At 37.1% G+C, this 17,776-nt stretch overlaps 1 protein-coding gene across 1 annotated transcript in view; it reads left to right on the top strand.

Moving 5' to 3' along the window:
• The window catches only part of fer (fer (fps/fes related) tyrosine kinase), a 396,648-nt gene that overhangs the window by 232,051 nt on the left and 146,821 nt on the right, over positions 1-17,776 (top strand). The window contains exon 13 of the mRNA XM_028804820.2: positions 16,451-16,507. Within this exon, the coding sequence (XP_028660653.1) occupies positions 16,451-16,507 (57 nt within the window). The remainder of the gene's footprint in view (positions 1-16,450; positions 16,508-17,776) is intronic.

Below are 17,776 nucleotides of genomic sequence, written 5' to 3'. Positions count from 1 at the left end.
TCTATTTACTCTCTTACCGATTGGAGTATTCCCGTTAAACTGAGGTTCACTATGGTCGATGAGTATTTATGAGACTAAATAAACGATCCATTCATTTTAACTGACATTCTTATAGATAAAAAAAAAAACTTTTTTTTTTTTTTAAATGACTCATTTAAATAACAGGAAAAATCACGTGAAAACTGAAGTGGTATGCAATGGGACATCGTAACTCAACCTTCAGCTAACTAAATCACCTAAATACAAATATTAGTGTTATGAATAGATCATTTTTTTAAATACTTTGTTCCTGTGAAAGAAAGTTTACTCGATCAAAAATAAAAACCACGACTTTCTTGATATTAAAAACCATGACTTTCTTGATATTTTACTTTATAATTTAAAAACGGAATAAGAATCTGAAAATCTAACAATTATGAAAAGAATGATACCAAGCATATATATATTTTTTAAAATAAGCCCGATTTAAAACATGACATAAAAAGTGACATAAAATCATTGCAGTTTTAGGCTTAGGATTTTATATATATAGAGTAGATAATATACCATATATATAAATTTGCAAACATGTGAAGTGTTAAGGGTATTTAAACATAGGATACAATTCAACATTTAAATGCAATAAATATTTGTCACTGACAATTCAAAGTTCTTTATTAATTATATGTAACCAGTAAGTTAGAAATTGCACAAACAGAAAAATCTGCTTTATGAAAGAAACATAAAAATATCACAAAAACAAGTAATGTACAATTACTTGAGTGCTACAATTAATATGCAATAATGTAAAATTACTATCGAGTTGCCCACCAGGAAGTATACCTCCTAGCATTCTAACTTGTGAATATTCAAAGCATTAAAGTATCAATAGTAGACTGAAGAAAATTATCTACTGCTTTGGAAAAGAATGATTATGAATTTTCTTCATCTATTATGAGATTAAATGAACCAATTAAATCGCCTGTGAGAAATAAAGGAAAAATACAATAGTTATTAGCTCAAAATACATTGATGTCTTTGATAAAGATGAATAGAAAAGACATCTGAAATAAACAACACGGCTAAAGAGATTTATTTTATATCCAAGAATAGAAAACCTACCACCTTTTATTGTACTAAATTTTTTAACAAGTGGTTTGATTGAGTAAAACTATTTTTATTACCGTATCTCAAAAGAAAAGGTATCAAATTATTAGATCTCCTAAAAATGTAATTAAAATTAAATTTGCAATTAAACACTTATTAATTAAATATCACGTAATCTAATGAACATTTTTTTTACCCTTCTTGTTCACTGTATACAAAAATGAGGAAACACACTAGAGAAAAACTTTTGTAATCTGGGAAAAAAAAATAAAAGAGAGAAATCGCGATTGACATTAGGTCAATTGGAGATGCACAACACCTTACCATGTCTAATTATACATGCACTGCAATGGACTGGTGCCCCAGACTGGGCTGATTCTTCCATGGGCTCTGTGCTACTAAGAATTGGCCATGGCTTCCAGTTCAAAGCTGTTAATACAGTGTTTAACTTAGCAGTGACCATAAAGAAGCACATCCCATTCCAAAGCTTAATAAAACCAAGCTGAGTGTAGCTAAATCAATCAAAGGGTTACCAGGTGCCTAAGTGAGTTTTATTCAAGCAAACTGCTGCTTTGAAGAAGAAACCTCACTGATGAGAACAAACAAATTGAAATTGCTAGAGCCATTTTGACTGAGACTTTGTTCAGTCTATGAGCAAACAAGACTAATAATATTTAATATCTTAGATATTCATACACACCTGATATTTGACATCAGGAGAGAGATGCATACAAAGAAAAGAGTCTCATTGAAACAGAGTAGCGTTATCAATTTTAATCAGTAAAGTAAAACAATATCTGCTGTATAGGAGCTTAATGTTGCAGGTTGTCGGAGGAACGTATCTACTGGGATATCAGTTTTCTCCAACAATTATATTTCTAACCTTAACAATATTTCTTTCTTATTCTTAGAATTACATTTTCATTATATATTTTGATCGCTACACTTGTCAATTTAACTCTTGTTACAGGAAATGGTATTCCTGTCGAAAACAAGGTGGTGCAGTGATTAGCGCCTCACAGCTTCAGACTTCTGCTTTTGAATCACAGCCCAGTTGATTCCTGTGTAGTGTTTGCACATTTCCCCCATTAGCTTTATGTGTTTCCCTAGTTACTCCTGTTTGCCCTTTATCATGTCACAAACTTGAGTGTTAGGTTAATTAATTGGTGGCTCTCAATTGATCCAGTGTGAGTGAGTGTGGGTACATGTGTTATAATAATAATAATTCATTACATTTATATAGCACTTTTCTCAGTGTTAGTGTGCCATGCTTTGGACTGTGCTTTTATCCAAAGTTGCCCAGATGAGAAACTGGCTCTGTGCAAACTTAAATGAAATACATGGTATTGATGGTATTTGGATAATGGTAGGATATTGTATTTTATGATGTGAAAATTGTTGACTGTTCTCTCAAATCTGTTTCTGTTAATTCCTTTTACATCCTTCAGTTGAAGAGTGTGTCCTGTTGTATGTGATATTATTCCCAAGTTTCTGATATTTTAGTGATGATTTTTAGTGATGATTAAAGGAATTTACACCGGGCTTTTTCTGTTAGTGTTTTGTCTATAAAGATGAAAGGAATACGGTGAACACCAAAAATGACTAGACTATAGCTTATTAGGTTTACTGACTAATTACTTAAGCACAATAAGTTAATTAAAGGCTATAAAAATAATTAAGCCAATAGGCCAAAAAAGTAAAAACGCAAATAAGAAAAAGGCATGTTATAATTTCATGTATTTGTTATTGTTTTTTGCATATTTCAACACCATTTTGGGAAACTGGCAAATGCTATGTTGTGTATATTGACCCAGAACCCAAGTGTTTACACTACCGAGATCAAATGTATAAAGTTTTCCTCAATTTGTCTGTTGTCTATCCGAGTTTGCAGATATATTACAAAGAATTTGTATAAGACTTTTTTATGTTGTTTCTTCATTGTTTCTGAACTCTTTTTCTGATTCTTAGTTTTGACTTTTTATTAGTGCTTTGGGACTTTTGAAAGATAGGATGGGCTTTTGGTTTTGATCTTTGTGTGTGTCCTGGTGTTTCTCTTCTGATCACCTCCATTACTTTTTATAGGTTTATTCTTCTGATAAAAGGCCAAGCATTACAAAAATTTGAGATGTAAAATTCTATAATGGAGAAAAGGCAAAGATACAAAAATACTGTAGTGAAGAGAAAAGGCAAGCAATACAAAATTTCCAAAATGCAAAAAATAACATAATGGATGGGGATACCGCCAAAATACTGTAATGTAGAGAAGGCCAAGCAGAACAATGAGGAAAAGGCCAAGAAAAACCATGCCAGAATACTAAATAAGCCAAGTAATACAAAATGCTAAATAGACCTAGAAGTACTAAAGGCAAAAATACAAAATGGGCTAAAAATACAAAAGGCAAAGCAATACTTTTATGATATGTTTACATTTAAAAATTTTCTTTTTCTGTTCTCCTGGGGCTTTTTCATATTAGTTTTTGGAGCATGTACAGTAGATTTGAATTCTCTTGAAGGTTTTCTTATTTGAAACTTTTTTTTAAGTTAGCTGAAATATTTTTGTATTCTTTTAAAGTCTGTCATAGTTTTCATGGACACCACCATTTTGAAGACGCTGCTGTGTTTGTAAGGAATGACCTCGAAATCCCATCAGCGGGATGGTCATGCAGAGCACTTGATCATCTTAGTTTGAGAAGAAAAGAATAAAGAATTCAGTGTCAATGTCAATTTATTTATATAGCACGTTTAAAACAACATAGGAATGCTGTGGCCAAAGTGCTTTACGATAAAAGAAGGAAAAAAAATAACATAAATAGAAATAAAATAAATAATAAGTGGAAGAAAGATTATAGAATCACAATGAGGAAACCATGGGTATTACTGAAGGTCATGGAAAGCAAGTGAATAGAAATGAGTCTTTAATCTTGTTTTGAACAGTTCAATTGTAGATGACTCCTTTATGTAATGAGGTAAAGAGTTCCAGAGGCGAGGAGCAGCAGCAGCAAAAGCCCTGTCCCCCTTAGTTTTACAAGTTAGAATATCAACAATGATTTAGACTTTTGTTTTTGAATTTGACAACAGTGTTTGTTTGATTTCTTGGTTAGAAACTTTTGCTTGTCTGTTCTACATGTCTCTTCTTTTAGTCTTATAAAAATAACCATTGACTTCACTATCTGTGGCAGGACAGATACACAATCAAAGAATTCCAAACCTCACCTTAGCTAATATAATATTAATTTTTAGTGAAACAGGAAAAGGGAAGCCAATGATAAAGAGCTCCTTGACAGTTATCCTGGAACTTGTGAGACCCTGTAATAGGGCTCAGGTGGCAGCTCAGTTTAAGTATTGAGAGGCCTCACCGCCTTGGGCTTAACATGAAGAAGGAAAGGCAAGAAGCAAAGAAAAATGAAAAAGCCAAGAAACAAGAGAATGATCATTATAATACAGTTAACAAAGAAGGTAATCAATGAAGAATCATCAAAAGCTAACACAAGTACATTTTTTTATAAGGAAAAGAAGATTGACAAACAGCAATGGACAAAACATTAAACCTTTTTTTATTGGACCAGAGTGATCCTATCTTTCTTTTCTTCCTTTTTTGTTTAATTGACCTGCTAGATCTTCTCAGATGGGAGCTTTTTAGCTTGTTTGAATGCCACACATCAGAGGAGGTGTACCGTCATTTACCTCTTTCAGATGTGTCCATCTTCATGCCATTGACAAAGGCAATTTAAATGTACTTGATCTCTTCAGTGCTGCATAAACTCTGGAGTCCTGTGTATTTTGACTCTTCTATATTTTCTTCATCCATGTTTTCCCTAACAATTTATCTTTATTGAGTTGGTGTGAATTTTGCCTTTGCCTTTATTTTTTCACAGTATTGTCTCCTGCTCCATACATATGTTGGTGTTATAACTGTTTGGTGTTGACTTTTTTCATTTCAACCATATTTTTCTCCTCTGTCACTCTCTTCTGTAGAAGGCCATTTCTTAGTAGTCTTCCATGCTTTTTAATTACCTTGTGTTAAAATAACTGTTTACTATGTAAAAAGGGGAAGTTGAATATTTGTTTTGAGCAATGTGATATACAAGGTGTGGCAGACAGCCTGGAAGTCTCCTTAGTTGAAGGACCGGGGGGAAAATGTGCTCAGGCCATTATCTCCCCCAGATCACTGGGTGGCAGGCCCCCTTGGTTGCTACAGCACCACAGATTCCCTCAGGGCATGATGGCAATTGGATTTTGGTGGCCCAGCCCAATTGGGTTCTGGGATTGCCGCTTGGGATACTTCTGAGCCCTACTTCACCGGGCTTCACCTCACCTGGAAGCGCTTTCAGGCCACACTAATGGGCCATACTCGCGGGTATAGTATAAAAGGAGCCATCTGCCACTGCTCCAGGAGCCAGAGTTGGGAGGAGGAAGATGAAGCTGGCTGGGTTGATTGGAGGCAGAGGTAAAGAGAGACAAAGAAAGAGAAGACAAGGTTGTGTGCTTTGGTGGTTATTGTATTGAGCTTTGGTGCTGGGAAATGATTGGGAAGCGTTTCCCATGGCAGAATAGAAGCTTCTATGTGTTGCTGAACTTGTGCCTTTGTCTGTCTGTGTTGGGTTTGGAGAGCTGGAGTGCCCCCTTCAGGCAACAAAAGGTAACCAGAAAATTTTACAACACAACTTTTTATTGCATGTAATTTAGTATACAGTTGTTTTAATATAATTCAATCAACTTTGATAATATTGCATCAGCAGGAAACATGCATGTTTCCCCTTCTTGTACTACCCTATATCCTGCACTTACAGCCACTTCTATAATTCTTCAATAACCTCAGAATAACTCGCAGACTTTTTTTTCTCTAATGGATGGCATCTTTGAGGGCTCTTAAAAGGTGGAAATGTATTTTTAATTGCTTGAGGATGTCTGTTACTGATTTTGTCTCTGCCGCAAGAAATTCATTTGAAGCCAGTTGATTAAAACACACATCCCTGCATGATGCCTTTTTGAGGGCCAACAGCTTCTGTGCTAGGAAATGGATTGTTCTGTGGCCCTGCAGTAACAAGCGTAATATTTCATGTTAACCACAGAATGAGTGGCAGATGTTTCCTGTTAATTTTAACTGAGCTGTTGCTGAATTATTCTGTGAGTCTACGTCTTATGTTTTTTTCTACTGGAGCATTTTTTTGATTTGTTTTTCCTCTATACTCATAAATTTCTTATACACCTGAAGCAAAAGCTAGTACTCAGGTGTTTTATTACTTGCTTTGATCTCTAGAGGTTTAATAGATGTGGTCCATGAAAGATCAGGAAATCAAAATATAAAAGTTGATGTGTTTGTTTTGCTGTCTTCACAATATGGTCTTATACATTCTTCATAAAAATATTTATTCCACCAATCATCTTCACAGCTCTCCTCCAGCTGTTCTTTCTGGCCCAATTTGTGAACATGCTTACCTCTGGAGAAGACATTAATTTGTGGTGTGCTATGAATGCATACTTTTGTTGTTGATTGCTATAAGCGCTCCGCTACAACGGCCTTCAATGAAAAGCAAGAAAATCATGCTATTTTGAAACTTAACTACAGCTTTTTATTTTTTGAATTACGGCTATAAGAATTCCTGGTAGTTGAATTGCAAAGCTCTGCTATCTCAGCTAACGTTTAGTTCTCTTTGGTCAGAACATTTGTTTGTTTTCTTAGGTCGATCAACAGAATACCATTCTGACTTTCATTAACATACTATAATTTGAAAGATCCTCGCTGAATGAAAAAAATACAAGTTAAGCACTTAAACCTAAACTGAACCTGCCACTTTTTAACAAATTGCATATTATATAAGATCATACTGTTGTTAAACTATTCAGCTGTGTACAATTTTTCCTCAAATGTCTATAAAAGCTTTAGCATTTGCAACAGTGGGAATTCTCTCTACTTGGGCCACCTGCTGCTCTTCCTTTTATTAAGCTACGTTGTTTTGTTCTGTGTTTTCTTTGAATGCAAAATCTCAAGCTCCATGCAATGAAAATACTCAACTTTTCTTTTGCACAGCAATACGGTTTTAAATTACAATCCTCTCATTAAAGGTTGTGAACAGAAGCATCAGATGATAAAAGCAGACCAACAAGTGGTTAAATGTCTTTGAAGGTTAGTGGGAGCACAGAGGCTTCTTAATGGAATGAATGGGCTTCAGAGTTAATCATTTCATCTCTAAAAGCGGCAGGCATCCAGTATCCAGGGGTTGTTTTGGTAGACAACTTGGAGTAAAAATCCTGTCAGGCTGAGTTTGGTTTGTCACCTTTTGCAAAGGAGGGAGAAATGAGCAGGTGACCTGCTGTGAAAGAAAAATGGAAGCCAGAAACACCACAATAGGAACCTGCTGAAGATTAAGCAAGGGAAGGAGATATTTTATTTCAGTAGTGTGAATGGCTAGTGCAAGAATAGCTGACTACTACTGAGATTAAGAAGAACTGATTGTTCTCTTCCCTTTTTATCAAAAGGCACATTGTCCAATATGTATTTTTTTCTTTCACTGTCTCTTATTTTCTTTTTATGTAATTGGGCTCAATAAATAAAATATTGTACAGCCTGACTAAGTATGGACCTGTAACAGTACATCTTGTGCCTATCTCTCTGAGCTTAGTTCTAAGATAATCTGTGCATTAGCAATTGCTTGTATTCATACCCCTGGTCAAGTGGCTGCATTTCATCATCTATACATCCATCCATCTGTTCTCAAATTTTCTTAATTTATTTGAGGGCTGTGGGCAACAGGAGCATATGCTGGCAGCATTAGTGCAAGGTGTGAATTAACTCTAAACAAGCACAAATCCATCTCAAGGCACACTCACATGTAGAGTTGCTATTAAACCTAGTGTGCACATTTTTGGGCTATGGATGGAAAATCAGATTATCAGGGTTAAAATCAATGCACACATGAATAATATGGAGAAGCCACACTGTTGGTGTCCAGACAATTCAAACAAAATTCCTAGTGTAAATTATATTTACTATATTTTAAACGCCATATAATGTCCCCATACACAAAATAAATGTCACTCCATTGCTAAGTTGTAATTAGTTTCAGTTAAACTTGGGTGTCAATCATATTTTTGGAGGATATTTGCAAGAGATGTTCCTACCAAAACTTCACACCAGATTCCCAAACACTGCTTTGAACTCAGATTAGATTGTAACCACCTATATAGATTAATGGATCCCAGTCATCTGTAAAATGCCTGTGCACTTATTGTATGACTTGATTAGCATAAATCTATCTATACCCATCAGTGCCCAGGTTAATTCTGAATAAGGAGATGGTGGTTGAGATAGGGATTTCCTTCCATATTACAGTCTGTTTTATCTGACGTATTTAAAAAAAAATATATGTATTTTCTGGTGTCGGTACCATAATGACTAAATAAAAACTTAAGGGGAAGCAACAGATTCTTTTAATTCAGTGGTTTCCATCCTGCACACTGTTTAAGAAGTCAAACACAAATGGTCTGATTTGAAATTCCATCCATCCATCCATCGTCTCCCGCTTATCCGAGGTCGGGTCGCGGGGGAAGCAGCTTGAGCAGAGATGCCCAGTCTTCCCTCTCCCCGGACACTTCTTCTAGCTCTTCCGGGAGAATCCCAAGGCGTTCCCAGGCCAGTCGAGAGACATAGTCCCTCCAACGTGTCCTGGGTCTTCCCCGGGGCCTCCTCCCGGTTAGACGTGCCCGGAACACCTCACCAGGGGGGCGTCCAGGAGGCATCCTGATCAGATGCCCGAGCCACCTCATCTGACTCCTCTCGATGCGGAGGAGCAGCGGCTCTACTCTGAGCCCCTCCCGGATGACTGAGCTTCTCACCCTATCTTTAAGGGAAAGCCCAGACACCCTGCGTAGGAAACTCATTTCAGCCGCTTGTATTCGCGATCTCGTTCTTTCGGTCACTACCCATAGCTCATGACCATAGGTGAGGGTAGGAACATAGATCGACTGGTAAATTGAGAGCTTCGCCTTGCGGCTCAGCTCCTTTTTCACCACGACAGATCGATGCAGCGCCCGCATTACTGCGGATGCCGCACCGATCCACCTGTCGATCTCACGCTCCATTCTTCCCTCACTCGTGAACAAGACCCCGAGATACTTGAACTCCTCCACTTGGGGCAGGATCTCGCTACCAACCCTGAGAGGGCACTCCACCCTTTTCCGGTTGAGGACCATGGTCTCGGATTTGGAGGTGCTGATTCTCATCCCAGCCGCTTCACACTCGGCTGCGAACCGATCCAGAGAGAGCTGAAGATCACGGCCTGATGAAGCAAACAGGACAACATCATCTGCAAAAAGCAGTGACCCAATCCTGAGCCCACCAAACCGGACCCCCTCAACGCCCTGGCTGCGCCTAGAAATTCTGTCCATAAAAGTTATGAACAGAATCGGTGACAAAGGGCAGCCCTGGCGGAGTCCAACTTGCAGTGTGCAGTGTGATTTGAAATTGGATGGCAAATATGCATAACTGCACACAAAATAAAGCTCCACAGCTACAGGAGCAGCACCAGCTACAGTGTAAAAATCTGGCAGTGTGGCATAGTGGCTAAGGCTTTGGTCTTTTGTGGCTTCAAATTCCACTACTGACATTGTGTAACCATGAACAAGTTACTTCACCTGCCTATGCCCTAGTTGGAAAAACAAAAGAAATTTAACCAGATGTATCTCAAACGTTATATGTCACTGAGGATGAAGTCATCAGCCAAATAAGTAAATTGTAAAATCAACTACACATTTAAAGTCCTTGTAGACGCAATGGTATCCTCAGATACAGTACAACAACAATGATAAAATGTATTTCTATTACACATTTTTATATAGGGCATGTAGCTCAAAGTGCTTTGCGAGAGAATAAAGAAAAAAATGCAAGAGAAAAAAATGAAAAACAACAAATTAGAAAATGAATAAATATATGGGTGAATAAGTAAAGTATCAAAAATATTGAATAAGAGCAAATCAATACATACTTAAATAGTACAGTGTGGCCTGAAGGAGGCACTCCAGCTCCTCATACCTGACACAGAGAGGCACAAGGTACACGTCCAGGAACATACACGGCTCTTTATTTGTGTGTGAAGCTACCAGGTGTAAAAGACAACAAGACAAAAGACAAAGAGTTGGGGTGACACCACAACCCCATATATTATCAAGGCAAATAATTTAGAGCCTAAGGACATGAGTCTCAGCTTTAACTGGCCAAGATGGTGACACTTCCTGTTAAGTACAGGCCAGACAGGAAGAGGCTGGTCCATGGGGACCAGAAGTGATGTCAGAGGGACACAGGTTGTCAGTCATCAGTCAGAAGAGGGAGGAAGAGAAGAAGCATTAGTATACATTGCCATCTTGTGGACCAGCGTTGGTGTACCACCATCACCTTTAAACTGTCCCCAAATGCACATGTGTGTGACACAGGCCGGAGTTCACACCCAGTCTTGCAGAATTATGACTGCTGCACTTACAGCATCACCATGCCACACCTATCTCATATAAAGAAGAAGTAAGAAAAGGTGCATCAGAAGATGGCTAGTATTTAGTAGAATTCATTTTGGAGAAAAGCTGGAAGAAATTTACATCTGCTGAATTCTTTAGCCTTTTGCGTGACTCTTCCTGTGTGGTAAAAATTAAGCAAGATCTGGTGATGATACAGCTGAGTTAATTTTTTACTGGTTAAGTTTAAAAATGAAGGTCTACATAGCAAGCTGTATTAAAGCGTTGGCTTCCCTGATGTTCTGAAGACTGAGAGAAGCTGTGACCATCCTAATTACCAAGTAAATTAATTCCTGTGCCGAGAAGTGTTTCAGTGGGTCATACAGCAGTACGAACTTCATTTAAGTGGGCTGAAGAAGTGAATTCCAAAAATAATGGCTTCCAGCAGTGCTGCGGCTTCTACTCTGAGCCATACTGCTGTTTTATGAGCAGCATGACTTTGTACCAGACGAGATTTTACTGTTGAATGCTGCAAATGACTCTTTGTACTGGATGAAAAAACAAAGTGATGTGGAGTAATCTTTCTTTGTTGTTTATTAAGTTGAAACTTTTCCACCTGTTGTTTTCTCTTTCTAGTAATATAAGAATAATTGAAATATCTTATGTCTGACTAAACTATTGTCATAAATGTTAAAGAGCTGCTTACAGTGTTTTGTGTTTGCAAATCATAAAGAACAGAAAAAGAGAATTGTAGGAATGTTTCATGTGTACAATAACAATAATTCAGTTCAGTCCAATTTATTCTTATAGAGCAGTCTTCCACATAATAATTTCATTATTATCTCCGCTACAGGATACAGTGTCCTTCATTATCTTCCCTGTCACTATCTCTTTGCTAGGGGTTGGCTCCCTTTATAAATTTCTCTATCCTCTTCTCTCATATCCTTTCTTCCTCAGCCTCTTTCTTCCCCTCAAACTTTGTCCTGTGGCAGGCCTTCTCCAGAATCTGTTGATCCTTTTCCCCTTGTTTCTCCTTGCCCATACAATCTCAATATACACTATATGGCAAAAACATTGGCAGTAGAATGGGTCATAATGAAGAGCTCAGTAACTTTGAACATGGCACCATTATCATAGGATGCCAACTTTGCTACAAGTCAGTATGTGAAATTCTTGCTCTGCTAGTTCTGCCCTGGTCAGCAGTAATTGATATAATAATAATAATTCATTACATTTATATAGCACTTTTCTCAGTACTCACACAATGATGAAGTGGAAGAATCTAGGAACATTGTTGAGGAACATTACTTTTAAAAGTAACTTAGTTACAGCATGCAATACTAATAAAAAAGAGTAACTATGCTATATACACTACCTGTCAAAAGTTTTAGAACGCCTCAGTTTTTCAAGATTTTCTTCAAATGAAGTCTCTTGAAATACAATGAATGACCTAAAATGCAAACAGTAAACTGGCAGTGGTTTAAATTTAAAGTTCAGGTTAGCAAAAACTGAAAAAAGGAAATATGGGAATATTACAAATGAGCCTTCTTCAAGGAACAACTAGTAACTTACAACCTACAGATGTTCTGCAGCAATTAAGTAAATTAAGTCTTGCAAGCTGAAGCTAACAATTTGCATAGTTGTCCCAATTTCTGTTGATTACTTAAAAGTCCTCTTTCTGTCATAAAGCAGAGTTGGAGCAGACTGTGTTACTACATCCTATGAAGTACTTCTTGCACAATATTACACGGTAGAAAGTTGTAAATTTCAGTAATAATGGCATGAAAATGGCAATTAACAAATGAAATGACTGTTTCAGTGAATACAGTGTCCTACACAATCCAAAGGCAATTGGAAACCGGTAGAAACTCTGATAGGAAGAGATCTGGCAGACCCAAAGTCACAATCCAACCAGAAGACAAGTTTCTCAGGGTCATCAACTTGCAAGATCTGCTCATCACAGAACAACAGTTTCAAGCACTGCTTAACAGTCATCAAACAAGCAAGTCTCAGTTTCTACTGTGAAGAGGAGACTTTCTTCCAGTCTGCAGTAGTCCACAGCTGGTATTTCAAGGCCCTATTTTGTCCTTTAAAGCAGTGGTCCCCAACCTTTTTGACAGCAAGGACCACTTTATTAGATGCAAATTTTTCCACGGACCGGTCGGGGGGGTTGGGGGTCAGTTTTATACACAGTTTACATAACATTTCTATTATTATTAAGTTATTAAGCAGTTCGCATATGTTTGCAACCCGAGATTTTTCTTCTTTTTTTGCATATAACAAAGACATATGCTTTGCATTTGCCATTCCAACAGATTGCACATCACAAACATTAACACTGCTATCTTTTTTTTGTGTCTGCTGTTCTATAGGAGGGTGACAATGAGTTAAATTCCAATGGATGTTTTTCAAATGTTGCCAAGCAATAAGCAAAAGGTATCACCGAAAACCACAGAAAACAAAAACAGTACGAGGAAAGTTCGAAGAAAGAGATTTTTTTTACAATGTTTCTGTTTGGGGGTCGTTGTGCAAATGTGCACAACTGAGCTGCGACCACAGATCTAACTGCTCTGTGGATGATTCGTTCAAGCATTTCAAGGTCACTTCGTTGTAATGAAAGCATCTGCTGAATGTACTTCGTAGTAACGCGATTTCTATAGACTCGTGTGTCATTTGGGGAAACTGTCGGGACCATAAAAATACTTTGTTGTAATACTCTCTCACCTCGGTCTCTCTCCTCTCTCTCTGCGCCTCTGCAAAGCCCCGCCCACCAAGCGTTCTGAAAAGTCTGAGTGAGTCTCCGTTGCCGGCAGTTCTCTCGCAGCCCGGCTGTCAGACGGCTGCGGCCCGGTAGTGGGCCGCGGACCGGGGGTTGGGGACCCCTGCTTTAAAGAATGGCTTTCTTACTGCCACTTGCCCTGCTAAACCTGCAGCACAAAGTGGGTTGTAGGTTGTAAACTATTAGTTGTTCCCTGAAGAAGGCCCATTTGTAATATTCTGATATTTTCTTTTTTTCAGGTTTTGCTAATCTAAACTTTAAATTTAAACCTCTGTCAGTTTACCGCTTACCTTTTCACCATTTTAGGTAATTCGTTGCATTTCAACTGATTAAATTTGAAGAAAAACTGAGTTGTTCTAAAACTTTAGACTGGATGTGTAGTTTCTAATTATAAAATTTAAGGTGTTACAAACAGTGCACTGCTTTTTCTTCATTTGTATGAAAAACTACACGTTTTACATGCGAGCATGTATTATTAAATCCTAAGCCCATATATGAACATTTATGAAATTGAGCAGAAACACAGCCATATTTAATCATTTTCTTGTGTCATAAAGAAGTTTAGTCCTTCATGTGCTGTGAAGTAACTAACATCCATCCATTTTTTTCAACCCCAGTGCAATATCCAAAACATTTGCGGTATGAACATTGGCCACTGCACCACCTGATCACAATACTTTAGTATATCTTTAGCAAATACTGTAGGTGGAATAAATCTTAACAGATATGTTATTAATAGCTTTCTGTTACTGGATTGGGTTCAGCTCACTTTTTTCTGTTTTGCTGTACCATTGTACCATGCAAAGGACCACTGTATCGTCCACCACGTTTGCTTCTTGTTTTACACGCAGTGCTGCTGGAATAATCATGGGCTTCCTGTGACGCTAAACTTGGTGGATTAAGATTACCCCTCAGCTCATGCAGAATCAAATGCATACAAGTATAAACTTCAGTACAGTTCTTTTCCCTTGATTGAATGCTACACATGTGCTTAACCTCTCTTTCACAAGCTATCACCAGACAGCCGGAGCACACACATGCAGGATGTAATCAAATAAATGTAATATTTCTGCAAAATAGTGCAATATTTTTTTTTGTTTGGAGTGATGAAAATAAGCTTCAGTAGTAACACAGTAATACATATCAGTTTTTTTTGTTTACTTCAATAAAATAAGTATTGTGTTACATTACTCATTAATTTCAAAAATAATCTGAATACAATACAATACAATTTATTTTTGTATAGCCCAAAATCACACAAGAAGTGCCGCAATGGGCTTTAACAGGCCTTGCCTCTTGACAGCCCCCCAGCCTTGACTTTCTAAGAAGACAAGGAAAAACTCCCAAAAAAACCTTGTAGGGAAAAATGGAAGAAACCATGGGAAAGGCAGTTCAAAGAGAGACCCCTTTCTAGGTAGGTTGGGCGTGCAGTGGGTGTCAAAAGAAGGGGGTCAATACAATACAATACACAGAATAGAACAAATCCTCAATACAGTATAAAAATAAAAATTTTAGAAGTACGAAGCAGAATTTAACAGTAGATAATATCAAATAATAAGATTTGGATATATTTAGAATCCTGGAGACCTCATCCATCAAGCGGCCTACCCCATTTGGCCATTCCACGGCTGAAACAGTGCTGGGCCAGCCAATCCGATGAAAGGACCCCTCTACCCCACAATTCCTGCGATCCTCCATCAGGGATAACTTTACCTTATGCAGGCAAAACAACTTGACAGGTGGGCCGTAGCACCAAGTACCACATTTGAGTACCGAGAAGAGAAACAGAATAGGTGTGGATTAGTATCCAATTATAACTATCATGTTACTTATGTTTTAGTGCTAATGACTAACAACAGAGATGCAGAGATGTCTGTACAGTTAATCAGCAGCTCTAGTCAGTATGCTATACAGAAGTAGTGAGTCTTCAGCCAGGATTTAAAAGCTGAGACCGAAGGGGCATCTCTTATAGTAGCAGGCAGACCATTCCACAGTTTAGGGGCCCTGTAACTAAAAGCTTGACCTCCCATTGTTATTTTATTAATCCTTGGAACCATAAGCAGACCAGCATCTTGAGATCTTAATGTGTTTGTAAGTCATGATAAGTTCAGACAAGTAAGCCGGACCTTGGCCATTTAATGCTTTATATGTTAAAAGGAAGATTTGGAAATCTGCCCTAAACTACCTGATGCATGTTATTTTTAACCCATAGGTTTTTGTGAATGTCTAAGCTTGTTGGTGTTTTTGAAGGGAGAAGTTGGGTATAAAGTAATTGATGTTATATCTCAGTTCTCCCCCCAATTCCTAATGAAGTACAGGTTAGGTTGGGTGGGTGTGCTTGCATGTGGACTGCTGCCTAATTCTGATGCTGCTGGGATAGGCTCTGGCACCTTGCAAACTTGTAACTGAATAACTGGCTTGATGTTTAGAAATGACAATAAAATTTTGCTTTTTCGTGAAATACTATTAAAGATGTAAACATTGTAAACTGTAATCTTCAGCTTGTTTGTTTCTACCACTAACTGAAAAAATTATCAAATAAGAGGGCTGCTTAATATAGCCTTCTCAAAATCGAAACAAAAAAAGCAAAGTTCTGCAAATGCTTCTGATTATGTTTGAAGGTTTGTCCTTCTTTCTTTTCATGGTCTAAGTAGTTCAATGTCAATTTTACAATAAAGTTGTTTCTCTCTTGAGGATATAAAGCACCTGGTATTAGCAGAATTTCTTTTCCTTCTTTATCTTACAGTGTGTCATTTTAGAGAGCTGTTTTCCATTAGTTTTCCATGTTCGTGTCATTGTAATTGATGTAATGAAGAGCTCTTTGTCCGCATACAACATTCGCCTGCCGGATGTAGTTCTGATATACTGTAATTTACATTTTGCTAATTACATTTGTCAGGACATTACCAAGTTTAATATGAATTACAGGATTATTCCAGTGCATGATGATATCGATCAGTTCCTTTATTATACTGCATGCTGATATTCCTTTAGCAATAAAAAGTCAACTATTATTTTTCATACTTGCCTTGCTGTCTATCTCAGCTATGTTGGTTTTAAAAAGGATGACACTGCATCTACCAATTATTGAATTATTGAAGCTAAGTAGCAATCTATTCATCTACCTTTTTATTTTAACAGGATAAGAAGTGGGTTCTCAATCATGAAGATGTAACACTTGCAGAGCTTCTTGGTAAAGTACGTATTTCATTTCTTATCACAGAATTTTTAATATGATTTTTCCATTTGCAGTTGTAAGATCTGATTTCAAGTGAGCTACAGCATTTGCTATTTTGAAGCAACAGTTTTACCTTATGAAAACCCTGACCATTTTGATCCATGCATCATGTTCATGCAGCATAATTACAGTAATATTAATGAACACTTTGCCTAACACCATAATTCCTCCACTCATCCCCTTGCTCATACTGATGTTTGTTTATCCAGCGACCACAAGCTTTCATTATGTCTGAATTATTGTAAATGGCTTACCCCAAGTGAAAAAGCTACGCCTGATTTATATGTATTGTCTAGCTTGCCAAAACATAACATGGAGAGAATCGGCCTTTTATTTTGTTAAATGTTTCACAGCAAGCACACAAGTTACGCTATCATGTATTTCTGTGTTTTCTAAAGAGGCAGAAAACCATGAATTCGGATTATTCATCTGTAGCATGTGCTTTTTTTTCTGTTCTCCTTCAGAAGCAGAGAAAATTACAAATTGATTTATTCATCTGATTTAGGTATGATGAGATCTGTGACACCGAAAGGCTGCCAAGCATTACCCAGGTGGTCCCTGCATTATGGTGCTGATTGAAAAGAACCCTCTATGTTTGTAAAGTACTCTGAGACCGATGTTTAGAAGCTGCATTATACAAATGATCAAAGTATATTTCAGTTGCACATTAACCCATCACGTAAATGTTGTATTACTAAAACGAGCAGTATCATATAAGGCATGTTTTTAAATGTCAATTCCATATCGTTATTTTTTGCTGTTGTGGAGCAGGCATGATCTCATATAATTTTAATAAAACAACAGTTCACATTTTTTGTAAGGTTTGTGACTATGTGTTTTGACAGTTTGCTTTACTATTTAAAAACAAGTCATATTTTTCATGCTTTGTCTTGAAAAGAAATGTGTGGAAGATTGATTGAATAGGATTTATGGCTGGAAATGATTTTGTTTTATTAGGAATGCAGTGCATATTATATATATTTCAAAAACCTCAGGTTGGTGATAAATATTTCTGTGCAAAATGTTAAGGCTGTAGCTTGTAAAACAAAGCTGTGAATAAAGAACAAAGGAACAAATAAGCTTTATAGTTAGAGAGAATAATTATCTATAAAAATATTAATAAGCAGTTGAGAAAGCATTGATTGTCATCTACAAAATATTCGTCACAAATTTGATTCATTGCATAGATGACCTCAAATATGAAAGTATTTTAATCAATGACTTCAAGC

Source organism: Erpetoichthys calabaricus, chromosome 7 (assembly GCF_900747795.2).
Source record: "Erpetoichthys calabaricus chromosome 7, fErpCal1.3, whole genome shotgun sequence".
Classification (NCBI taxonomy): domain Eukaryota; kingdom Metazoa; phylum Chordata; class Cladistia; order Polypteriformes; family Polypteridae; genus Erpetoichthys; species Erpetoichthys calabaricus.
Note: the sequence above shows the minus strand (reverse complement) of the source record. Positions and strands in the feature narration are given on the sequence as shown.